This window comes from Sus scrofa, chromosome 3, assembly GCF_000003025.6.
Source record: "Sus scrofa isolate TJ Tabasco breed Duroc chromosome 3, Sscrofa11.1, whole genome shotgun sequence".
In the NCBI taxonomy this organism is placed as follows: Eukaryota; Metazoa; Chordata; class Mammalia; order Artiodactyla; family Suidae; genus Sus; species Sus scrofa.
Window position 1 is genome coordinate 86,863,391 of NC_010445.4, and position 27,460 is coordinate 86,890,850.

At 38.8% G+C, this 27,460-nt stretch overlaps 2 protein-coding genes across 3 annotated transcripts in view; one reads left to right on the top strand and one right to left on the bottom strand.

Annotated features, from left to right (window-relative positions):
- Nucleotides 1-27,460, top strand: part of LOC106508926 (protein transport protein sec31-like) — a 175,291-nt gene that overhangs the window by 79,921 nt on the left and 67,910 nt on the right. The window lies entirely within an intron of this gene.
- The window catches only part of C3H2orf73 (chromosome 3 C2orf73 homolog), a 38,210-nt gene continuing 32,657 nt past the window's right edge, over nucleotides 21,908-27,460 (bottom strand). The window contains exons 4-5 of one of the 2 annotated variants that reach the window (XM_021088227.1): nucleotides 25,393-25,508; nucleotides 21,908-24,307 (exon numbers count right to left, since the gene is read on the bottom strand). In XM_021088227.1, the coding sequence (XP_020943886.1) occupies nucleotides 23,939-24,307; nucleotides 25,393-25,508 (485 nt within the window). In that variant the 3' untranslated portion in view covers nucleotides 21,908-23,938. The remainder of the gene's footprint in view (nucleotides 24,308-25,392; nucleotides 25,509-27,460) is intronic. The other variant, XM_003125145.4, reaches the window with a different exon arrangement.

Here is a 27,460-nt window from a genome sequence, read left to right on the forward strand (position 1 = left end):
CCACTTTCTGAATCCTGATTCTGGGCACTGCCAGCCCCTTGCCTCAGTGAGCATACACTTTTATATTCTCAGGGACCTTTCCCAAAGGTCAGATTTACCTCCATGGGAATAGGGCATCTGGAAATAAAACAGAATAATTGGGAAGAGATTCAGAAACAAAACTCATGGCCTCAAATGTCAAATCATATTACCTCTACTCTAGTGCCAGAAGGGATCATAAAGTAAACTTGAAATTTTAGGTAAATATGATCTTAGGGATCCTCAAATCTTTGTTGATATTCAATATTGTTTCTGTTCTTCGGTTATTTTCATTAAAAAAAAAAAAAACCTAGAAAGTGATTCAAGTCATGATAAAAATTTGAAACAATATTGAAGATTATAAAAGCTTAAAAGAATTTGCTTCTTTATGCCAGCTCTCTGGAGATAATCACACAATGATGGGTATTCTTCCAGAATTGTATCTACATACACCCACACACACACACACACTCGTGTATGTGATTTGAAAAATTTTAGTAAAAAATTGGATCATATAGTCTATATAAATAGTTTGGTAGCTTGCTCAGTTCAGTGTATCTTGGAGGGTCTAAACCATGCTTTTGCTATACAATAGAGAATTCCACTGTGAGGGTGTACCATAATTTTTTTAAAGGGCTCCTTATTAAAGAATGCCCAAGTTTTCTTCAATGATTGGTAACTAAAATAATATAATAAATAAACATCCTTATAAATATACCCTTCTTTCCTTGTATAGTCATTCCTGTAGGATAGCTACCAAGGAATCAAACTGTAGGGTAAAAATGCATGTGCATCTATAATTTGGATTCTGTCAAGTTGCCCTTCCAAAGAGTTGTACCTATTTATACTCCCACAACATAAGTTACCTACCTCCCCCCATCCTTACGAGCATTTCATATGGACACACAACTTTTGGCCCAACTTGGGTGAAAACCTGTATTTTGTCCTTAATTTATAATTATTTGACATTGTTTACACATTTTTTGGGTATTCTTTGAGTTTCCTGTTCATGCCCTTTGCCCATTTTCCTATTAATTTGAATGACTTTATTTTATTGATTTGTATGAATCCTTTACATAGAACTTTTAATATATTTATATGTTAGGGAATATATTAATATTTTATTGGACGCTACAAATATTTTCTCTCCTATTTATCCTTTAACTTTATTAGAGCTATATTTTTGGCCATATTAATATTTAACATTCTGCAGAAATTGACACAACCTGTAAATCAACTATCTTTTAATTTTTAAAAATACTTAACATTCTTTCGTAGAAAAATCTGATCTGTTCCTTCTGGCTTCTGGGCTTGGGGTCTTGTTTGGGATATTTTAAAAGTTCTGATAAGGTCACTTGAAAGCCTTGAGGAAAAGTCTTAAAAGTCTGACTGACTAATGTCATAAAAAGATAGCCAGTGTTTACTTAATACTTTGCTAGATAATCTATTATGTATGGAAGCAAAACTTTTTTTAAAAAGGTTTTTTTTTCTTTTTTCAGTAAGATTAACAAATGTATTTTACAGATCAGGGAAGAAAATGAAGGGTAGAAAGCTGCACTGAACCTTCCCTGCACTACAAACATGCAAGGGAGGGAGGCGAGCAGGGAATGGAAAGGGTGTCTTGACACGTGTGTTTTATCATTTGTTCTGGAGCCACAGTTTAGCATTGGTTTATCCTGTCTTTATTCGCATTTGAAAAGAAAAGAAAGGGTATTAGAAATCTGTCAAGTGCTCTGTGTTTGAAAAGTTACCATTATTTTCAAGGCCAGGCTTATCCCAGTTTTCTCTAACATGTGTTTTGGATAATGTGTATGACATTCCTCTAAAGGGACAAAAATGGGTAACTGGTTGATATTTAAGTTCCTTAAATGGAAACAAACAATGCTGTTATTTTGGGAGAAGTTAGTTATTCTCTGAGAAATTTAGGGCATATCTATTGGTTCTCTAAGCATTGTTTTTTTCTTTACTTAAAATATTAAAATCCTTATGCTCCTTTTGCCATGAGATGGTTTTTCTTTTTACTTGCCATTCCATTAATGACCAAAGGAACTGTGAATGTCCCAGCAATTATTAAAGATCATTTCTTAACCAGATAATGCAAACTTAATTACTTAAAATACCTTGTTTTATTTAAATAGGACTCCCAGTACATGGGTATATAATTGCTTGAAACATCTCATAATAGAATGAGAAGAAAAAAAAAAGAAAAGATGTTCATTTTCAGCATTTTAAGATCCCATCTGTAAGAATTAAACAGTGTGGAGCAAGAAATGCTCAGACAGAACTATAAAACCAGTTACTATGGAGAGTATAAGAAAAGAGCACGGCAAGAGGCATGTTGCATAGTAAAATGCAAGGTGAGATAATTGGAGAAGAAGCAAAAGAGCCAATATGTAAAACAAATTTTTTATTGAAATATAGTTGATTCACAATGTTATGCTAGTTTCAGGTATATAGCAAATGATAGGTATATAGCAAAGTGGTTCAATTATACATATATGTGTATAAATACATATATTTTACATTCTCTTCCTTTATAGGTTATTACAAAATAGAGTTCCCTGTGCTATAGAGTAGGTCCTTGTTGGTTATCTATTTTATATATAATAGTGTGTATATTTTAATCCTAATGTATCCCTTTTTCCTTTCCCCTTTAGTAACCGTAAGTTTGTTTTCTATGTCTCTAAGTTTATTTCTGTTTTATAAATAAGTTCATTTATATAATTTTTTTTAGATTCCACACATAAGTGATATCATATGATATTTGTCTTTCTCTGTCTGGCTTACCTCAGTATCATAATCTCTAGGTCCATCCATTTTAACCTGATACTTCTGATGTCAAGTGTCTATAAGCCATTGCCTTGGCAGTGGGCAATAAAGTGAACTTGCTGTCTGACATCCTCTTGGGCACTCCTGAGACTTGATATGGAGACTTGATGGCAGGAATGGAAGGATGAAGGATAGACATTGTCCAAGAGAAAGAGACTATCAGGAAGATAAATATATGAGTAGAAACTAAAAAACTGAGGACGTGCCATTCTGGAGAATATGTGGGTACAGACAAGGGGAGAGAAGGTCAGAAGCAGAGGTGGGCAACACCCACCCAACTTAATGGGTAACTTTAACTACTCAGCCATTATACTAAGTCTCCTTTAGCCCACAGACATCCGTGTAGGCCATAGATGCCATGCTAAGGAGTTCTGTTTTCATTCAGTGGAGAGCCACCTACATTTTTGAGAGAAAGGTGGCCTGTTGGGGGCTGTATTTTAAGAAGACAAATTCTACTAAGGTGGAGATTAGTTTCTGAATAGGGGCGGCAGCAGTGGAAATCCTAGAAGCACTGATAGAGCACATATTGTATGCCAGGCAGGCGACACAGCAGGCCCTGGAGGTGCAGAGTGTAGAGACAAATAAACATCAAGTACCTGTTCCAAAGTGACACGCAAACTGGAAACTGGGATGTACAGGAAGGAACAGTTTGTTCTGCCGGGAGTAGGTGAAGGGGGTGCTTAAAGAGGGTGATATCTGAGCTAGGCCTTGGCGGGATTAAAAAAAAATGTTACAAACGTGGGGGAGGTGTGAAGGCATGGGCAGTCTGGGCAGAAGGAACAATATGGGGTACAGGCACAGAAGCATGAACACACCTGGATATCCTGGAAAGAGTGAGTAGCTCCAGGTGTGAGCACAGGGCATTGGGCAGGGGCATGGTTGGTTAGAGGGAGGCTGCCTGGCTGTGACGTTCTTATAAGTCCTTCTGGCAGCAGTGGGGAGCTTGTAGGTTTCCAGCTGAGACTCATCAGACTCAGAGGGGTCTGCAAAGAGCAAATCCAGCCGAAGTACAGAGAATGCCCAGGGTACGAGAAGCTACAGGCAGGCAGGTCAGTTGGGGACCATTGCCTGTGGATTAGTGGATGATGAGTCCTGAGCTCAGTAAAGCAGAGGCAGTGGAAATAGGAAACAGGAAACAGATGGATGAAAAAAAACTCAGTGACTAACCGGAGATGGAATGTGAAAGTCTCTAGCCCATTGGGTAACCTATGATGCCATTAACTGAAAGGCAGAAATAAGGGATGGGGAACTTGGCAGGCAGGGATGAGTCTGATTTGGAACATAATGAGTGTTCCAATTATCTACTGCAGTGCAGTAAATGACCCCAAACTTAGTGGCCAGTGATAATGATCATTTTATTATACACAGTGGGCATGGCACATCTCTGCTCCCCAATCTGAGACCTCCTCTGGAAAGATGGGGATGACTTGGATGGCAGGGACTGGGAAAGCTGGAGTGGCAGGAGCCCCTCCCAAGATGTTTTTCACTCATCTATCTGGCACCTTGTAAGAGAAAACTGGAAGGCTGGGCTCAGCCCAGGAAGGGTAGGAATACCTGCGAGGGGCCTTCCCTGCATGGCAGCCTCAGGGAAGTCAAACTGTTTACAGGGTGGCTCAGTGGACTATGGCCATTTGTGACCTAGCCTTGGAAATCTGATGTCATCATTTCAGCCTTGGTCTATTGGTCTAAGCAGTCACAAGCCCACTTAGATTCAAGAGGAGGGGACACAGACTCCTCTCAGTAAAAATATCAAAAAATTCAGGTCTTGTTTTAAAACCAGCACAATAAGTTTGAGAGGATAAAAATAAGAGCACATATATAAGACATTATTAGACTCCACAGATCATAGCAACTGAGGAAATACTAGGTTAAGGAGGAAGGAAGCCTTGAAGCTGAAGATGCACATGGAAGTTTCCCACATTATAATGTTATTGCTAAGATAAGAGGGTAGGCTTGGAATCCGACTGCATGGGTGTGACCACCAGCTCCATTGCATAGTAACAGTTCAGCCAGAGGCGGGTTGCTTAATATCTCTGAGCCCCGTTTTCCTTATCTGTTACCCCATTTTAATGGATATAATAACAGTAACCTACTTCAAAGAGTTGGTGAGGATTCCATTAAGACGTGTGAAGTTCATGGAACAGTACCAGGTGCACAGCACCCTCAAACATGTTAGCAGCTCTTATTGTTTACCAAGCACTCTACATGCATTATCTCATTCCTTCCTCACTATGACAGACTGATGTAGCTCTTCGTATTATCATCCTAGAGCAGATGAAGGAATGAGAGGTTAGGTGACATTCTCAAGGTCACACAGCTGGCAAGTGACTGAGCTGGAACTCGGAAACCTGCTTTCCTGCTTCCCTAGACTCAGCTTTTCCCATGGCAGCCAGCACAGCTGCTCCCCAGGCAGCAGGCTGCTTGGGCCCACACCCGTGCCCACCCACAGTGTGGGATTAGCTTCCTGGCAAAGCCACTGTATTTCTGGCACTGATGTTGTCCTCCCAAGAGACACCAACACGGCTGCCTCGGCCCTCACCCACCACCAGCATGTCTGAAATTTACTAGAGGCAAGAAGCAGACAACTGTGAAAGCAGGTGTGACTCCTGCAGGCCCCCAGCCTCTCTGCTCAAAATTTCCAGACTGTTGCATTTGCTCTGGAAGGAAGGTGGGGAGGGGTCGAGCCCTTTCCCCAGAGCCAGTAGGAACGTGGGATTGGACACATCAGTGCACCCTCTGCTCCCTTCAGAGCCAGGGCCAGAGCAGATGCCAGGCCCGAATGTTTCCACCTCCTTTCCCAGCCTAGATGGCTGTGGGGCTTTGAGGGTGTGAAAGAAGACAGGCCTAACTTTCCCCTAAAAACCCAACAGAAGCCAGACCCTAGTGAAGGCTGTCAGCCCCTAGGCCCTGCTGCATGGCACCTCTCACTCCATGGGGGCTCTGGCCCAGTTTAGTATTTTTCTCAATCTCAACCCTCCCCGTTTTCCTATTTGGGAGGCTCAAAATCCAACAAGGAAATGTTCAGAACAGTGATGGATTTTTTTTCTTCCTCCTTGAATGGCCAAAACATGGATACATCTGTGAGAAAATGTCTCTCTCCACCCATCAGAGACCATGAAACTGTCTGGAAAGGAATAACAGTGTCCGCTGCTCTGTGTTAAAGGTCATCCTCTAGGCCCTGAGGAATTTTTCCTGAATTACAAAAGAGGCACAGATCAAATGCCTGTCATAACACACTTCAGAAAACAAGGAGCAATCCATTCATCTAAGGAATCTTTGAAAATTCTGCCTTGGGTGGAGTGACATTTGGGAACAATAAAAACAGTTCCCTTGGCAGGCGGCCCAGAGTGTGGCCAAAGCTGACCAGTAGACCGTCTCTCTGGGGATTGGGCCTCACCTCTCAAGGCTTCCAGAGAGTTCCCAAGAACGTCAGGAGCCCTGTCTGGTCTTGGTGGGTCCCAGCCCACCTTCCCCCCAGGCTTCCTCTCCACCGAGCCACAAGAGAAGAGGCCTTGAAAACAGAACTTTCTTCTTCTGAAGACCCAGTGGGACTATTTCACCTTTCCCCACAGTTTAAGCTGACTAGGAGGACTTACCAGGCAGAACTACTAACAGAGTTGTGTCTTGCCAACAAGGTCTTTGGGTTCCAACCCCATTCAGATTCCGAGGCATGGAATCCAGGATGGCAAAACCAAGAAACATCCCATCAGCTGTGCAGCAACAGGTCTCAGTTAATAAACTTGCTATTCATCTTTATAGGAGTTTATTTTTTTATTTTTTATTGTTTTTGTCTTTTTCTATTTCCAGGGCCACTCCTGTGGCATATGGAGGTTCCCAGGCTAGGGGTCTAATCGGAGCTGTAGCCACCGGCCTACACCAGAGCCACAGCAACTCAGGATCCGAGCTGCGCCTGCGACCCACACCACAGCTCATGGCAATGCCGGATCCTTAACCCACTGAGCAAGGCCAGGGATCGAACCTGCAACCTCATGGTTCCTAGTCAGATTCGCTAACTGCTGAGCCACAATGGGAACCCTAGGAGTTTATTTTTAAACAAAGCTTTAAAATAACTAATATTTTTACAAGAAATGGGCACTTTTAAAGAAATATGACAAGTACGTTTTATAATTAATATCTCATGATTTATACAAAATTTTAAAGAGGTAGTAGGGAATTTTACCTCCTTTCCCTCCTCCTTGTCTGAAAATGTACTTTTGACTTTTTTTTTTTTTTTTTTTTTTTTTTTTGGTCTTTTGTCTTTTTGTTGTTGTTGTTGCTATTTCTTGGGCCGCTCCCGCGGCATATGGAGATTCCCAGGCTAGGGGTTGAATCAGAGCTGTTGCCACCAGCCTACGCCAGAGCCACAGCAACGCGGGGTCCGAGCCGCGTCTGCAACCTACACCACAGCTCACGGCAACACCAGATCGTTAACCCACCAAGCAAGGGCAGGGACTGAACCCGCAACCTCATGGTTCCTAGTCGGATTCGTTAACCACTGCGCCACGACGGGAACTCCTGACTTTTTTTAAATTGGTAGCTGGCAGCACTGATATGTAATATAGGACTAAAGTTGCACAGAGTTACTAGATGTTTTCGTACTGTGTGAATGTACTGGTAATAACATTAGAAGCAAGATAATAAAAGAACATCCCACTCCACCATCCTGTAATGGGACGCCACTCATTGCTGTCACTGCATTCTTTTTAACGACTCTAGCAACTTCAGTGTGATGAGAAAAGTCAATATGACACTGATTTACAAACTACCCTGTGTCCTAGAAAGGAATGTATTTCATATGTATATGAAAATAAATGTTCTCTGTAGTACTTTTATTCCCATTAAAACAGCTTCACTATAACCAAGGAATTGTCCTAATTATTTAAATAACCATTTTAATTTGCCTGTTAACATTTTCATAGAATCATGACTTCAAAGATGTGATAATGAAATCCCACATCTGTCTGTTGCTTTATACATTTTAAAGCACATTCAAATCAATTTTTGTTTCAAATTTCATCCTCAAAATCACCTGTGATTTAGGCAGAGCCAAATATAATATATAATCTCACTCCATGGATTAGAAAATTGATACTGGTATAAATGCGATAACCTGCTCCAAGATCTGCCTTGGTTAGAAACCCAGTTTTTCATATTATATGTAGGATGGATAAACCAAAAGGTCCTACTGTATAGCACAGGGAACTATATTCACTATCCTCTAGTGAATCCTAATAGAAAAGAATATGTATATATGTATAATTGAATCACTTTGCTGTACATCAGAAACTAACACAACATTGTACATCAACTATACTTCAATAAAATACATTAAAAAATAAACTGGGTTTTTCAGCATTTGGTTCAGGTTTGGTTCAAGCTGTTTCTCCAGAGATTTTTTTTAAATTTTTTTATTACTCAATGAATTTATTACATTTATAGTTGTACAATGATCATCACAGTCCAATTTTATAGGATTTCCATCCCACAACCCCAACACATCCCCCCCACTGCCGGAACTGTCTCCTTTGGAAATCATAAGTTTTTCAAAGTCTGTGAGTCAGTATCTGTTTTGCAAAGCATTTCATTTTGTCCTCTTTTCAGATTCCCCATGTCAGTGAAAGCATTTGATATTGGTGTCTCATTGTCTGACTGACTTCACTTAGCATGATAATTTCTGTGTCCATCCATGTTGCTAAAAATGCCGGTATTTTGTTCCTTTTAACAGTTGAGTGATATTCCATTGTGTATTATTACTCCTGAGCCTCCTGAGAAGGGTTACTATTAGATGATACTAATTAAAATGTCTGTAAGTCATTCAGACAGAAATACACACACATCCCACACAAATTCTTGAACATTTTGCCTTTGTCAATTTAATTTACTTTTTGGTAAACTGAGGATGTCAGGGCTTGTTATGGGTAGAGTATTATTCTGTGAGCAGGTATGATGATTGAGGATTCTTGTGACCAGGTGTGTATCACGATTACAAGGCATGAGGCATCACAGGTGAATAAGGAACATGAAAGTGACTGGGTAGCTCTTGAGGAAGCTGAGACTCGGCCTTTAGAGGAGTCACAACTTCCATGAAGATAAGAAAGCCACTGGGCTAGACTTGATTGGGCCACCCCATTGGAGCTGGAATTGGTATTCCCAGGTGGAGCGAGGGAGCAGCAGAGAAGAGAATGTGGTGATAGGGAAACAGCCCTGGCTCACTCCTGGTGCTCTTCTGACCACGTCCCATGTATGGGAGACAAAGGGGGTGACAGCCACTGGTGATAACCCATTCCAGAGGGAAAGCCCCCTCGCTCCTCCTCTTCTCCATCAAGAGGACAGAGTCTGTGAGAGGGCCGCTGTGGTGAGATGAAGACCTGTTTAGAGGATGCTTACACGGGGCCTAGGTCTGAGTCTGTCTTTATTTGGTGAGCCCTGTGTATTTAATGTTTCTAAATTACATTTTAGAAAAGGCCTGGATTCCAGAGTTTTCTATAGGCTTAAGCACCGCATGTTGTCTTTTTTTGTAATAATGACTTTGTGGAGATATAATTCACATGCCATAAAAATTCACTGTTTTGAAGTGTAGAATTCAGTGCCATGCATTGATCCCCACTATCTAATTGCAGAACATTTTCATCACCTCAGAAAAAAACCTCATACCTTGCAGTCACTCCTCACTCTCTCCCTTTCACCTCCAACCCCTGGTAACCACTAATCTTCTTTTTGTGTCTACAGATTTGCCTATTTTGGACATTCCTATAAATAGAATCATACAACTTGTGGCATTTTGCACCTGGTTTCTTTCACAGCATACTATTTTCAACATTTGTCCATGTTGTAGCATGTATCAGTACTTCATTTCTTTTTATGGCTGAAAAATCTTCTATTGTATGTGTATACAGATGGTCCCCAACTTAAGGATTTTTTTAACTTTATTTGGTGTGAAAGCGATACATGTTCAATAGGAACCACTGGCCACATGGTCATGAGGGTAAACAACGAACACAACCCATACGACCATTCTTTTTTCACTTTCAGTACAGTATTCAATAAATGGAATGAGATATTCAACACTTTATTTATAAGATAGGCTCTATATTGGATGATTTGGGCCAGTTATAGGCTAATGTGCTAAGCACATTTAACATAATCTAGGCTAAGCTATCATGTTCTGTAGGTTAGATATATTAACTGTATTTCTCCTTAAGATTTTTTCAACTCATGATTTGTTTATCAGGATGTAACCCCATTGTAAGTCAAGGAAGATCTGTACTGCATTTTGTTTATTCATACATTGGTGGACATTTTCATTGTTTCTGTTTTCTGCCTATTATAAATTATGCTGCTAGGAACATATGCGTACACATTTTTTTTGTGTGAACACATGTTTTCTGTTTTCATGAGTATATACCTGTGAGTGGGATTGCTGGGTTGTATGATAACTCTCAGGAGAACTGCCAAACTGTTTTTAAAATGGTTGTAGCATTTTGTAAACCTACCAGAAATGAATGAGGGCTCCAATTTCTCCACATCCTGCACAACACTTGTCTTCTTTTTGATTTCGCCATCCTTGTGGGTATGAAGTGGTTTTTCATTGTGGGTTTTTTTTTTTTTTTGGTTGGTTGGTTTTTTAATTTGTTTGTTTTTGGGTTTTTTAGGACTGCACCTGCAGCGTATGGAAGTTCCAAGACTAGGGGTTGAATAGGAGCTGTAGCTGCCGACCTACACTACAGCACACAGCAACACCAGATCCTTAACCCATGGAGCAAGGCCAGGGATTGAACCTGCATCCTCATGGATACTGGGTGGGTTCTTGACTGCTGAGCCACAATGGGAACTCCCTCAGTGTGGTTTTGATTTGCATTTTCTAATCCCTCAAGATATTAAGAATCTTTTCATTGGCCATTTACATAGCTTCCTTGGAGAAGTGTTTATTCAAATCCTTTGCTCATTTTAAAACTGGGTCTTTCTTATTGTTGAATTTATGAGGTGTTTATATGTTTTTGGATGAAAGTCGCTTCTATGATTTGCAAACTTTTTCTCCAGTGTGTTGACTTCTTACTTTTTTGCTGGTGTTCTCATTTTAAATTTTGATTGACTGATTAGTCTATGTTTTCCTTTGTTTCTTGTGTTTTTGGTGTCATATCTAAGAAATCACTGTCTAATCCAATGTGATAAAGATTTATACTTATGTTTAATTTTTCAGAATTTTATAATTTTTGCTCTTACATTTAGGTCAGTGATCCATCCTGAGTTAATTTTTGTTAGATGTAAAGAAGGGGTCCAACTTTATTCTTTTGTCATTTTCTACTTATCTAGCACCATTTGTTGAAAAGAGTATTCTTTACCCTTTGAATTGTCTTGGCACCCTTCTTGAAAATCAACTGACCATAATGTATAAGTTTATCTCTGGAATCACAGTTCTATTCCTTTGGTTTATATGTCTGTCCTTATGCTAGTATAACACTGGCTTGATTTACTGTAGCTTTGTAGTAAGTTTTGAAACTAGGAAGTGTGACTACTCCATCTTTGTTCTTCTTTTTCAAGATTGTTTGGCTCTTCTGGGCCCATTGCACTTAACACCTAAATTTTAGGATCAACTTTGATTTCTGCAAAAAAAAGGTACCTGGGATTTTGAAAGGTATTGTGCTGACTCTGTAAATCAGTCTGGGAGATATTGCATTTTAACAATATCAATTGTTCCAATCCATGAATATGCACTGTCTTAACACTTATTTAGATCTTTAATTTTTTTCAACAAAATTTTATACTTTTCAATTTAAAAGTCTTGCATTTTTTTGTTACATATTACTAAGTATTTTATTCTTTTAGAGAGTGGGATGGGAATAGGGCAAGTGAAAACACCACAAAACTCACTGTTTTCACAGAGATTTAGTCATTTTTATTGAATAAATGCTCTTCCAATTGTTGTAAATTGTTAATTTGCAAAGTTTTGAAACAACCATTCTTGCCAGTGTTCTCACTTCTTTCATGGAGGAGTGGATTTTCTGAATTTTTTCTGACATACCAGAAATCAGAACTGTCTATTATTTATACCACTGTCTTATTTTAGTTATCTGCCTGGTCTCCGAGGACATTTGAGACATCAAGGCAGGTGACTCAAACAGAGAGGTATGACACAGAAGTTCATCAGGTCACCAGGCATCGTCATGGCCAACGAGGTTATATTAACAGATATATTGGGTTAAAGTTACCAATATGGAGGCCACAGGTAGGGTAGTGTCAAGGAGTCATACTAGGAGTTGTTCCTCAGTGAACTGAAAGTCAAAGAGCCATGAAGTGGCCAATAATCAGGTTTGTTTCTTGATAGAGGCTCAAACCAAGAGGAATATCATTACACCCCAAATCTAGGAGAGACAAATGCATCTCAAATGTCAACATTAATCAATTCATAGTTGTGACCTGGAGCTCGGTGTTGAGAAGACTCTAATCACATGTGGGCTTAGTGCCAATCACTGAATCAATCAATCAGATCAACTAGAAAATAATGGCCACTCAAATAGGGTGAAAGAGGAGATTAAAGGGATTATTTAGGGAACTATGGACAGAGTTAAAGGAAGTTAATTAGGAGGGTCTTGTACTATAGGCCAGAAATAGTGATTGCTGCTCTGAAGCCTGAACAACCTTCATTCAGCAGGATTGATTAAAGAAATGAGGGTTTTAGTGACTGATGTAGAGTGGTTTTGTTTTTTTTTGGGGGGGGGCACACCTGTGGCATATGGAGGTTCCCAGGCTAGGGGTCTAATTGGAGCTATAGCTGCCAGCCACAGCCACAGCCACAGCCATGCCAGATCTAAGCCAGATCTGTGACCTACACCACAGCTCATGGCAATGCCAGATCCTTAACCCATTGAGCGAAGCTAGGGATCAGACCTACAACCTCATGGTTCCTAGTCAGATTCGTTTCTGCTGCGCCATGACAGGAACACCTAGAGTTCTTTTTTTGGCCACTTCTTGTACCATAACTGAGGTAGGTTGTAATAAAATCCATACTTTTCCTTAAAAATTTCAGAATCTCTTGATTGTAAATGCTTGGGTATATTTTTATAGGTGAACAAATGCAATTTATTATTAACTTCTATCAAACATTCCAACTCCATCTAATATATGAGAGATTCTAAATTACCAAGGAGCTGCACTATAGATTTAATTATCTTGCTGAATCCTTACCACAAATAAATCAGCATTGCATTGTTTGAAAGCCCCCAAGACCACTCTCACTTCTGACACTAACTGCAAATTTGAGGGTACCCAAGATCCACCTCAGGTTCAATAATTTGCTATGACCCGCGGAACTCACTAGAAGCTCTTATACTCACAGTTATAATTTACTACAGTGAAAAGATAGACATTAAAATCAGCAGAGACAAGAGGCACATAGGCCAGTGTCAGGAGAGATCTAAGCATGACCTTCCAGTCTTCCCAGTGGATTTGTGGACCCTGGTAGCTTCTCTTAGAAATGCATGATAGATACATGAAGTATTGCCAACTATGACCCTTACCTGAGTTTTTGTGTCCAGAGTTTTTGTTGAGGTTGGTTGTATAGTCATGGTTAACTGTCTGTATGGCTGACCTTAATTCTCCAGCCCCTTCAGAGGTCAAACTAATATTGCATGGTCCAAGACCTCCCACCATAAGTCACGTGTTGCATAGACCATCTGGTGTTGTCTCCAGGTTCCCAAGTAAATAAAGACACTCTTATCAGGCAGGATGTCCCAAGTATCAGAAGTTACGTCACAGGAGCCAAGGGCAAAGGCTAGCTCCTTAGACAAGTTTAATCCTTTACCACACAAGTATGTAGAGTTATAGAATCGTAATTTAAAAAACAGAATGGGGGATTCCTTCAAGCAGGCAGACATCTGATAGGGATTTTCCTATTGTCCTTGTAGCTCATTGATATTTAGTGTATGTAAGAACTATTATACACAAAATTTTGCATGCTGGACATCCTGGGATATGTGAGGGAATTTCAAGGGACTTTTTACTTTACAGCTTAACTTATAAAAATATCTTGTCACTATACCTAATTCCCACCACAATGAAATACATAAGCAGCTGCTGCTATAAAGAAATAAAAACAAAAGCAAACAAAAACACCCTAAATAAAGAAATTGTTTTTACAAAAGAATATAATCTGGAAATTGAACTTCTGCTACAGTTACAATTTACATTATAGCCATGAACAAGTTCCTGTTGTGGCTCAGCAGGTTAGGAACCCAACTAGTGTTCATGAGGATGCAGGTTTAATCCCTGGCCTCACTCAGTGGATTAAGGAGCTGGTGTTGCTATGAGCTGTGGTATAGGTCACAGATGCAGCTTAGATCTGGCATTGCTCTGGCTGTGATATAGCCTGTCACATCAGGTCTGATTTGACCCCTGGCCTGGGAACTTTGATTTGCTGCAGGTGCGGCCCTGAAAAGCAAAATGAATAAATAAATAAAAAGATTCTAGCCATGAAAACTCCATGAGTTCATACATTTTTTTTCAACTCATTTGCTTATAATTGTGAAACAAGGAGCTAAGAATTCTTGGGACCATTTTTGGGGTGTCTCCTGGTGCAAAATTGACTAAAGAATAAGGAAATTATGTGGTTACATAGGAGGAAAATATTAGTCATTCTCAATCTCCAGAATTAAAAAAGATAGTTGACCAAATCATTTAAAGATTTTATAACAAAGAAGTCAATATTACAAGTAGGTGAAAAGTAACGTATTTTCTCTCTGCCTCACAAAGTTCACTGTTGCAGAGATGTTCAGTGTGGTTATCCATCTTTGACTTTTGGTGGTATATAACAGCACTGGGGCTCTGCCTTTTTGGCTGAAATATTATAGGTAATCTTAATATAATTTATCAGTCAAAAGCATTTTCTCTATAAATCTTAATAAGTTAGCAATGAACTTCTGTGGTGAAAATAGGGTCCCCTACCCCCTTTTTTACATTTTGATTTATAGCATGCCCTTTGCTAGGCCATGACTCTAAGAGAACAAGGATTCTCCCTAATGGTTACATGTAGCCTGTGGTCCTTACACCATGAATTCAAATACCCACAAAATATCCTTTTACCAATAAATATATTTTTTTGTATAACACACTGGTAATTAACCTTGCTAAGTTGCTTTTTCAAAAAACAAACCTTTGTTGCATGATAGATTAAGCCAATAGTTTCCAGACTTCAGAATTTCACAGATTAGGCAATTCTCAAAGATGGTTTTTGGGAATTTATATAATATAGAGTTGTCAAATGTTTTCTTTTGCCAAGTAAACATAATGCAAGCGGGAAAAAAATCCCCTAGAATCTAGTTTCAGAATTATTTCGCAAAAGAACATTTTTGTACTTAATATATGAGTTAGTCAATATGATTTACTAATTTGTCTTCTTTTCTACTTACATCCTACTTTTTCTGTCCAGGTTCAATATCAGTATTTTAGAAGTAATTTCAGTGAGGGTCTATGAGTAACAAACTTCATTTCTGTGAGTGGTTAAAATCATGGAATCTGGGCAAAATGCCTGTGCTTGAATCCTCATTTGGCCACTGACTAGTTATGTGACCTTGGGCAAGTTACTTAACCTCCCTGTATATTAGTTTCATTATTTCTAATGAGGTAATGTTAATAATATATCAGGCTGTTGTTGTGGGGATTACTGAGTGAAAAATATATAAAGCACTTAGAGCAGTGCCTTGTAAAATTGTATTATATTGCACTTGCTATATAATATTATTGCTATTATTATTAATCTGTAGATGTCTAAAAATGTCCATGTTTTGTCCTTAATCTTTTTTTTTTTTTTTTTTTTTTTTTTGCTTTTTAGGGCTGCACTCACGACAGATGGAGGTTCCCAGGCTAGGGGTCAAATTGGAGCTGCAGCCACCAACCTATGCCACTGCCATAGTAACGCCCGATCTGAGCCATATTTGTGACCAACACCACAGCTCACAGCAATGTCAGATCGCTGACCCACTGAGCAAGGCCAGGGATTGAACTGCATCTTCACAGACACCGGTTGGGCTCATTTCTGCTGAGCCACAGCAGGAATTCCCTGTCCTTATTCTTGAATTAGACTTTAGTTAAGCATGGAATTCTATGTCGACCATAATTGCCTTCAGCATTTTCAAGATATTACCCCACTATCTTGCACCTATTGTTGTGGGTGAGAAGTCCATTGCCATCATGATTGTCTTGCCTTTATAGGCAAGAATCTCTTTTCTCTATTTGCTATTAAAGCTTTTTCTCTTTACACCTGATGTTTTGTGGTTTCACTATTACGTGTCCATTTCATTTCATTTTTCTAGCACAAAATTGTTTGTTCCTTCAACTTGAAGGCTCTCATTTTTCTTCAATCCTAGAAAATTCTCAACCATTTTCTAGAATAAGGTCCTGCTGCAAGCGATACAAAGAAACAAGCAAAGCCCAGAAAACCTCTAAGTTAGTGTGGCTTATACAAGATAGAAATTTCTTTCTCACATAAATTAGGTCTTCCAGGTAGTGTCTGATGATGTCAGGGGTTCAGGGACTCTTCTATTTTATTGATCCACTATCCTCAGCAAGCACATTCTCTACTCAAACTTAAACTATAACATCTGCATTCCAGTTGCTAGGAAGGAAGAAGTACAGAGACGTGCCTACCTCCTCCTTATAAATACATTTCTGGCAGTTGTAACTGCTGTTTTAGTTACATCTCATACATAGTCATATGGTCAATCTAGATACATGGGAAGCTGGCAAATACTGTCTTTAGTTGGGCAGCTGAATTCCCAGCTAAAACTGGGTGATTCTATGAATAAGGCAGAGGGGAAGATCGGTTCCTGGGAACAACTAGTAGTCTCAAGCATAGCCATTTTTATGATTGCAAATTTCTCTCACATATTCTCTATTATGTCTCTCTGAAACTCTTAGTAATGTTCTATTCTCTTTGCCTCTTTTTAATGTTATTTTTGTGTTACTTTCTGTGAGAGTTCTTCAGCTCTCATTCCAATTTACTGATTTCCTTCCTTCCTTCCTTCCTTCCTTCCTTCCTTCCTTCCTTCCTTCCTTCCCTCCTTCCTTCCTTCCTTTCTTTCTTTCTTCACCATGCCTGCAGCATATGGAAGTTTCCAGTCCAGGAATTGAATCTGAGCCATAGCTGTGATCTACGCTACAGCTGTGGCCAGATCCTTTAACCCACTGCTCCAGGCAAGGGATCAAACCTGTGACTCCATAGCAACCCAAGCTGCTGCAGTCAAATCCCAAACCTACTGTACCACAGCAGGAACTTCAAATACCTTCTCTCTCTTTTTATTTTTGGCTGTACCCACAGCACATGGAAGTTTTAGGTTCAGTTTTTTTAGTATAGTTTTTATTCTCTTATGTCTCAAATCATTCAAGAATACTTACTTCATAGTCTCTTTGCTCTGTATCTGTAATTCTTGGGGGATAAATTCTGCTAACTTCTTCCCATAGAAGACATAGATATATAGATACAGATATACAACATATACACACGTATGTATGTAGATATCTGTATATATGTGTATGTGTGTGTACGCACATGTGTATTTTTTTCATCTCATCTTGGGTATTTCTATGTTTCATGGTTGTAGGATTGTAAAGTTTATGATGGAGCAATTTTGTTTTGTCTCTACCAGTGTCCTTCACGTTTCCCTGGTTCAAACCAGTTTTTCTGTTGCTACCTCAGTTTGAGTTTCCTGCACTGTTCATGAATACACATTTGGCCCCTACTCTTGCGTATAGCTCAGTTTGGGAGGTATTTCATGTGGGTGGTAATCAGTCACTTTCTCCCCTAATTCTCAGGCTAATGGGAGGATATATTCTAAAATACTTTTCACAGCACAAAAGCTATTCTGGAATCCTGGTTCTATGCTCAGCTCCAACTCCACTGCTCTTGGGATCTCAATTCCCCTTCCAGCTCAGCTCAGCTATTAAAATCCCAGGTCCTGGAGTTCCTGTAGCAGTTCAGTGGAAATGAACCCAACTAGTATCCACGAGGATGCAGGTTCAATTGTTCTATCCCTGGCCTCATTCAGTGGGTTAATGATCCGGTATTGCTGAGAGCTGTGGTGTAGGTTGAAGTCATGGCTCAGATCAAGCACTGCTGTGGCTGTGGCATAGGCTGGCCCCCAGCCTGGGAATTTCCATATGCCATAGTTCTAGCCCTTAAAAAAGAAATTAAAAAAAAAAAAAAGGAAAAAAAAAATCCCAGGTCCTACGATTCTAAGTTCATCTTCTTCTTCTTCTTCTTTTTTTTTTTTAGGCCACATGTATGGCATATGGAAGTTCCCAGGCTAGGAGTAGAATTGGAGCTACAGCTGCTGGCCTAAACCACAGCCACAGCGACACTAGATCCAACCCCCATCTTTGACCTACACCACAGCTCAGGCAATGTCGGATCATTAACTCAATGAGCAAGGCCAGGGATCAAACCCATATCTTCATGGATACTAGTTGGGCTCATTACCCCTGAGCCACAATGGGAACTTCTGTTCTTCTGATTATACTTTTCCAGTTGCCTGTTTAGCCTCATCCCTTGCTTTCCAATTTTTAGTGTTCTCTTCATTTCTGACATTGAAGGATTTTAATTTATTTCTTGTTTCAGTGCTTAGTAGTATATTTCAAATGTTTTTATTACATTTTGCCAAGCATTTCTCTTTGGTAGGAATGATGGGTGCTTTCCACATCAACTTAGTCCATCATAGTGATAAACGTCTGGCAAAGAGAGTTTTAAATTCCCCCAAAGCAGCAGAATGAAAATCTCAATGAAAGTGCTGAAATTATTTGCTTCCAGACTTCTTATCTTATCCTTGTTGATTCATTTGCAATGGGCCAGCATTACCCTGTGGTTTGACACTTGGGAATTAATGGGCAGAGTACTGAGAAACTTAGGTTCAGGTCCTAGCTTTGTTGCTTGCTAATTGCAAACTTGGGGAAATGACTTAAGTTCTCTGAGCCTATGATTAGCCTTAAAATTGGCATATTATTATTTGCCCTGCTTCATAGGACTATTGTAAGGATCAGTTGAGATAATGGATTTGAAAATGTTTAAAAGCTTAAAACACATCATCCAAATTAATGGTATTATTAATAGTGATGTCAAAGGTTGAAAACTATAAACACATTCATTAAGATAGTTTTAAAATACTACACGAAGAATCCTGTGTTCTGGTAAAAGCTATCATTCTATGAAAATACCTAATAAGGAAACTATTTGGAAACAGTCAAATATTCTTGTGAACTTTAAGAGCAGCATTTGTACTTACAGGCAGTTATAACTTAAAGAGACTATGGAGTTCATTGTGGAGAGATACACTGTTAGCAGTTAAAAAACAGAATTGAGGAGTTCCCGTCGTGGTACAGTGGTTAATGAATCCAACTAGGCACCATGAGGTTGCAGGTTCCATCCCTGGCCTTGCTCAATGGGTTAAGGATCCGGTGTTGCCGTGAGCTGTGGTGTAGGTCGCAGACACGGCTCCGATCCCGAGTTGCTGTGGCTCTGGCCTAGGCCGGTGGCTACAGCTCCGATTGGACCCCTGGCCTGGAAACCTCCATATGCCACGGGAGCGGCCCAAGAAATGACAAAAAGACAAAAAAAAAAAAAAAAAAAAAAAAAAAAAAAAAAACACCAAAAAACAGAATTGGGAGTCATCATTGCATTTTGTTATTATGTGTTTTCTCAAACTCAATACTGAAAGTTAAATTACTATTTGAGAGGAAATATAAACTTTTTATTTAATGCAGAAATATGTCCTCATATTTGAAAATGTCAAGAACTACCAACCTAGCCTATGTAGTACTCCACTAACCAGGCTATTTGGCTCCAAAGCTTCCATCACTCACTAAAACATATTCTCTAAGACAGAAGGACTATACCAATGCTCAGTGATTATCAGTCAACTGTGTAGTCCATTGCAGAGTATCTGTGATTTACTAATGGTTAATGTACTAAGTTTGTAAATGATCCACTTAAAAGAAAATGAGAGATTGACTCGAGATGGCAGAGTAATCATACACTTCCACCAGTTACTGTATACTCAATATCATAAAAATACATATAAGTATGTTTAGATAATAAAAGGCAGCTTAATAGTATTGGAAATCAGGGAAACTTCCTATCAGAAGAAATACTTTCAAATAAATTCTAAAAGATATTTTTGTTTGGCAGGGCAAAAATAAGTGAAATAAAAGCTCAGCACATGTGTACAGATGACTGCCATGGAGGTGAATCTGATCGAATTACCAGCTTTTAGGGTCCATGGATTTTAAGAAGTGGAAGGGCTCCTGGGGCATTTGTCGATGTGGAGTCTTAGGGAACTGCATGTGGAACAGCAGATCAGTTATCCCCTCCCTGTTCTGTGTGTGCTAAATAATGGGCAGCTGTGGTGTGAACTGAATCATACACTGGCTCTGGAAAAGCAGGCCAGTGCCTAAGTAGCTACTAACCCTCAGGATGATCAAAGAGCCCATCAGAAATCACCCTCAGATCCTATCTGACTATATATCCCAACTCTGTCCCAAAGTTAGGACACAGTAGACAGAAACAGCTTATACGGATAGAGATTTGGAAATACCATTATCAAAGAAGGGTGTCCTCGGAGTTCCCATCGTGGTGCAGTGGAAATGAATCCAACTAGGAAACATAGGGTTGCAGGTTCAATCCCTGGCCTCACTCAGTGGGTTAAGGATACGGCATTGCTGTGAGCTGTGGTGTAGGTCACAGATGCCACTCGGATCTGGCATTGCTGTGGCTGTGGTGTAGGCTGGTGGCAACAGCTCCAATTAGACCCCAGCCTGGGAACCTCCATATGCCGCAGGTGTGGCCCTAAAAAGACAAAAGACAAAAAAAAAAAAAAAGTGTACAAAAAGGAATCACCAAACATTTGAGAAAAAAGCACAATACCAAGAAAGTGAGGCATCACACTAAACAAAGCAAAAATTAATATAATTAAGAAAACAAAAGACTAAAAGCATAAGTATAATACGTTAAAAGATCGGATAAAAGAGGCTTTTGTATCCATAATATAGGAAAAGTCTTATGTATTAAGGAAGCATATATGGATCTCGCAAGTTTAAAATATAATTTGAAAAATTTAAATTCTCGTATTACTTCGTGGTAAAGTAATGAGAAAGATAATGAGAGAAGAGTTGAGACACAGAAGGCAGATCCAAGTGTTCATTCTGTTAGTAGTGGCTGTCTGAGAAGGAGAGAGGATGGAGGGGATGGACGTAACAGAAAAGGCTACAGAGTACAGTCTTCCAGACTGGAAGAAAGCCAGGAATCTCCTAATTGAAAGTGTTTTAATTCTGTTATCTCCAGTTGTGAGGTTTTAGTTATTGTCTTTGTTGTACTGCTGTACTCCTGCTCAGTCTGATTTTCTTCTTTGTGTGATTTGTAATTTTTGTTTGTGACCTTGACTTTGTCAGGGACTTTTTTTCTGTGGGTTGTGGAAATATCTCTCCAGGGTGGGGTGGGGGTTGCCTTTGCTTTCGTTAGGCACTTCAGTGGTATCACCAGTAGGATTACTTTTTTAATGTTAATTTTGTGTCCTATGAGATGACCTGCATGTAAACTCATATTCCAAACTGGAATGTGGTGCAACTTGAAGTTTTGCTTTTTTACAAAATAGTAAAATATAAAATAGATTTATTTACTATTTATAGCTTTAGGCAGAGGAAAAAACTTTCTTGCTGTCTACCAGTAAACTGAGTGGAGTTCTTCAAGTCTGGCTTGTACTAAAACACCAGCTATTCCAATGTTCTAGCTTTGTGAGATTTCTATTCCATCTCTCTACATTGTAGACCATAAGGTTCCATCTCTGTAACAATGTGAACTAAAATTCAAGTCTGTAGCCTTAAAAAAAGGTACACTTTTTTTCTTTTTTTTTTTTTTTGGTCTTTTGTCTTTTTAGGGCCACACCTGTGGCATATGGAAATTCCCAGGCCAGGGGTCCAATCAGAGCTGTAGCCACTGGCCTACACCACAGCCACAGCAATGCTGGATCGAAGCCGCATCTGTGACCTACACCACAGCTCACGGCAACTCAGGATCCTTAACCCTCTGAATGAGGCCAGGGATCAAATCCGCAACCTCATGGTTCCTAGTCGGATTCGTTTCCGCTGCACCACCACAGGAACTCCAAAAAATAAATACTTTTAAAAGAATCTTTTTCAAGTCCCTAGCCTGTAAGACCTCTCCCCAAATCTGCTAAAAGTTCTACTCCCTTCCCCTAATGTACCAAAGCTTACATACTTACTGCTCCAATGATATACCATATCTATACTATAGTAGATTATGCCACTGTTAAAAATAATGAAAGAGTCCACAGATTAACTTATTTCATTTTATTTTATTTTATTTTATTTTTTTTATTTTCCCACTGTACAGCAAGGGGGTCAGGTTATCCTTACATGTATACATTACAATTACAGTTTTTCCCCCACCCTTTCTTCTGTTGCAACATGAGTATCTAGACATAGTTCTCAATGCTATTTAGCAGGATCTCCTTGTAAATCTATTCTAAGTTGTGTCTGATATTTCAGAAACAGAAACAGACATACAGAGAAAACTAAATTATGGTTACCAAATGGGGAAAGGGGGCGGAGAGGGATAAATCAGGAGTTCGAGATTAGCAGATACAAACTATTATATATAAAATTGATAAAGAACAAGGTCCTGCTATGTTGAATAGGGAACTATATTCAATACCCTGTAATAAACCATAATGGAAAAGAATACGAAAAAGAATATGTGCATATATAGATGGCTGAATCACTTTGCTGTACACAGAAACTAAACAACATTGTAAATCAAATACTTCAATAAAAAAATGATGAGGTTGTCTACTTGTGTTGACAAAGAAAGATTTTCAAGCAAGTTCTCTATTTGGGAAGTGAGGGTTTCTCTGTTTTGTGAGCTGGGCTATAAATCTGTTTATTGCTCCATTTTATTCAGCATTGCAGGGTGTTGGTAATGAAAGGGGTTCATTATTTGCCTTAATCTGCCATGCTGTTAGAACCTGAGGTCCCCCAAACACAAATATTTAATAATGGCATCCATTTGTTTACAGATTATTAAAATGTCTTTAGTGAAGAAATAAAGATACACCAGTAGTCTTACCAGTTCTACAGATAACAGTGAACAGCTTCTATGTTCTCATGGAAATTTGTTGGGCACATAAATACTCTTTGGGGCAGCAGAGGAATATTTCACCTACTTCCACTGTGTGCAACATAGCACAGCTTAGAGTAGATACATTTTTGGCAAAGTGTACCAAATAGAATAACTGGTAGAATTAGCCATACCACACTTTGATATGGTATGGTTGAGTCAGTGCTGGAAATAATTTAAGTAAAATAGAAAACAATTTAGGAAATTTTTAGCAACTTAGGAGATGTTTTTATATTCTAGGTACACATGCCTTTAAATTGTGTGTGTGTGCGTATGTGTGTGGTGTATACCTTGCACTGAGAGAAATGTGTTTAGTTTTCACACTCTTAATTGTATATAGAAGGGTTCAAAGGTTTAGACTAAGGAGGAAAATTCAAGTTTAGAGGAGAATATTATCCTTAAATTGAAATTTTAATTATAGTCATAGTGATATGATCACATTGATGATCAATGTGCATGATCTCATGCGAAATATCCTTATGAAGTTACTCTTATCCTAGTTTTATAGATCAGGAAACTGAACAGAGAGTTAAGTAATTTATCCAAGGTCACACAACTTAAATGTGGTGGAGCCAAAATTCCAACCCCAGTTTGATTCTAGTGCCAGGACTAATGACTTACCTAATGGGGCCTCTCCACTAAAAGTTTTATAATATTTAATTACCTCCAGTGTTGTGCAAAACAAAGTTGTTATATGTATAAATATTAAGACCTAGAAATATGTTTCATATCCATCACTCATTGGAGACCACACTTAAATTTTGGTGTATTTTATTGTCTTTTTTTCATTTTCCCATCTATGTAAATTGTAACTTTTTGAGATTATCGATAACAGAAAAAGCGAATGTGCAGGTCTGTATGATGATTCTGAAATTTCTCTACATTCCAAGGATTACGTTTTTATATAAAGAAGGTGATTTACCCCGATTTATCCTGACATTTTCCTGGTGGATTTAAAGGGGCATGGCTGGTGAGAAGAGCATTTACTGCAGTTATTTGATAGGGGTCTGCAATCTTCTCCCGTCTCTCAGGACTCCTGGGGCATGCATTGGCTGCCTCTCTGACGTCTGTTTCTGATAAGTGAGTTTTAGTCTCTAACAACTCCTGGGAATTTTGTCGGCAGAGACCGGGTGAGATCATTTTGCTTTCCGCTGAGTTTCCTTTCTCTGTTTTTTGGGACCATTCTGATGAGCACAGCCCTGGAGCATTCAGTAATACCTCTGTTCTCTTAGGAACTATTGGCCTACTCCCTGGTTTTATCTCTGTCTGCACAAAAACTCCATGTCGCTGGAAAGGAAAACAAAGTTGATATTAACCAGGGCACATGGGTCTCTGGAAGATGCAGCTGTGAACTGAGTTTATGTATTAGCTCAAGTCCTGTTTGAGGCAGGCACTTATTTCTCTGCCTCCTCATTAGCTGTCACTTTAGTCCCAAACCAAGGACAACAGCATAGTAATTACTGGTGAACCTTTTAAACAAATTATGAACTAGGGTGCACCAAAAAATGAACAGGAAGGGAAAAACAAAGTCAAAGGAGCAGCTTCTCATTATCTTTCATTCTCAATTTTTCTATCATTTGGATTGTCTGACTATTCATATCAAATTTCATTTCTTGCTTTATAGGTTGCTATGGATACAAGAGAAACAACAGTTCATAGAGCTAAAGATTTCTGATTGTGTCACAAATGTCTCTTAGTTCCAACAACTAACAGTTGTTATGAAATGTTATTATTATTAGCTATAGTGAAATATGAAAACAAACATCTGTAGCTGGAAAAAAAAAAACCCTAGAAATTTCCATTGTGGCGCAGCGGAAACCAATCCGACTAGGAACCAAGAGGTTGCAGGTTCAATCCCTGGCCTAGCTCAGCTCCGGCATTTCCGTGAGCTGTGGTTTAGGAAGCAGACGTGGCTTGGATCTGGGGTTTCTGTGGCTGTGGTATAGGCTGGCAGCTGTAGCTCCTATTCAACACCTAGCCTGGGAACCTCCATATGCTGCGGGTGCAGCCCCCAAAAAAAGGCGGGGCAAAAAACCTAGCAATTAAATATTACATTACTGTTTCAATTTATAAATCTCATATGTAGTCCCTGCCACACACATAAATAAGCATATAAAAATTTTTATCAAATGCTTGGTATTACCTTAAGTGGATGATTTTAATAATTTGGACCAAATTCCAAGGACTGTGATCCAAAATTATGACATCATTCTTTAGTTTTGACTATGACATGTGGTTAAGATTTTATCCTCCTAATAACCATGTTTGTTTAAATGAACTTTAAGATGATTATGACTTGAAAAGGCTTAGAGTTCCACCATAAATCTATCCTATCATAAAGTATTAAGTAACTGATTCTAAATATATCTCACCTTTCCCCGGATGGGCTCATTGGGTGTTTTCCTGGCGTCATATTGGTGTATAAAAGAGATGCGTTCTATAAAATTCTTTTGACATTCTGCTGATGTATCAAGAGAGGCAAGTGGAACTAAGGGGGAAAAAAGAGATTTTGTAAGCCAGGGTAAATAGGAGATTTGCATATCTAAGTGTAATCATTATTCATAACATTTATGCTATTTCATAAATGCTAATAAAACTAAATTATTTTAGTATGCAAGGTTACTTAAACATATCTAAATAATAACATAATGAATTCATCATTCTTTCTCCATGAAAAGAACCAAATCAAAACAATCAAATTAGTTTCATATGTGGAACTGCTAATAGTTTTTAAAACTAATATCAATGCAATAACGACTTAAAAATCTCCTGTTAGATCTGCTTCTTGCACATAGTGTTAGGAAAAGCATAAGTATAATTCATTTGTCAATTTATTTTTTACTACTAGAAAGGCTCTGAGACATTGATGTGTAAATCATTCCCAGGTAACATTGACTGTTGAACTGGAAGACACAAGGGCTACTGCAGTTGTAGTTGAAGACATAATTGTTTTCATTTCCCATTGACAGAGGCTCTGAAAATTTGCAAGAGTATTAAACCCTCTATAAATCACTTTTAGGAGTTCTCATTGTGGCTCAGTGGGTTAAGAACCTGGCATAGTGTCCATGGGGATGTAGGTTGGATCCCTGGCCTCGCTCGGTGTTAAGGATCCATCATTGTGGCAAGCTGCAGCATATGTCACAGATGTGGTTCAGTTTCTGGTTCCAGTGTTGCTGTGGCTCTGGCATTGGCTGGCAGCTGTAGCTATAATTCAACCTCTAGCCTGGGAACTTCCATGTGCCACGGGTGCAGCCGTAAAAAGAAAAACATAAAATTTAAAAATCACTTTTAAATAATCTTTCAATCTGTGTGGTAGGTACATAAGGGTTCATTATATTTGTCTCTGTGTTTAAAATTTGTAATACTTTTTAAAACTCATTTTATTTTTGCTTTTAGCACACAAATTTATGTAAGGAGTCAGAGTAACTCCCAGTTTAGTGACATAAAATTCTGTCAAGTAAAAGTTTAAAATGTATCCCTTTTATAAAAAATAAATATATAAGATAATATGTACACCTATCATATCTATTATGTACACCTATCATATCTATAGAATGATAAAACTGATAACAGTGGTTGTTGCAAAGGGAGAGTAGTTGAGTGAAGGACAGAGGTGGAGAGAAGTGGATTCAGTTTCACTGTTTATCCCAGTGTACCATTTGAATTTTGTACTGTACTGTATGCATGCACTAACTGCTAAAAAATAAAATTTAAATTTTTTTTTTTTTTTTTTTGCTTTTTAGGTCTGCACCTGTGGCATATGGAAGTTCCCAGGCTAGGGGTTGAATCAGAGCTACAGCTGCCGGCCTACACCACAGCCACAGCAACACCAGATCCAAGCCACATCTGTGACCTATACCATAGCTCACAACAACACTGGATCCTTAACTCACTGATCTAGGCCAGGGATCAAACACATATCCTCATGGATATTAGTCGGGCTCATTATCACTGAGGCACAACAGGAACTTCCAATGAAATTTAATTTTTAAAAACTACGCCTTTAAAATTAGGGAGGATAGAGAAAGAAAACTATGTTAGTAAATTCATGTTTATTGAGCATTCATGATTTCAATTCAATATTCCTCGATATAAACTAATTTTACTAGCAGAAACGATGAGTATTCAAATATTTATATATGCATGATGTGAAATGGCAATCTTTTCTAGCTAGCAGGGAAGAATTCTAATTGATAACATTTCTTGATTTCTGATTGAGATCAGACACTAAGAACTCATTTTCTACTTAGTCATTACCTTTCCTTTAGTAATTTGCTAGCACACAAAAGAACACCAGGTGCCAAAAATGTAGCAAGAATTTGTGGACAACTACTACACTGAAAAAAATACTAATCATAACATATTTTTTCCACCAATTCCGAAAAGCCTACCAGTTTGGGGCTGAACACCATGGTCCAACTCACAGAAGGTTAGTGTTTT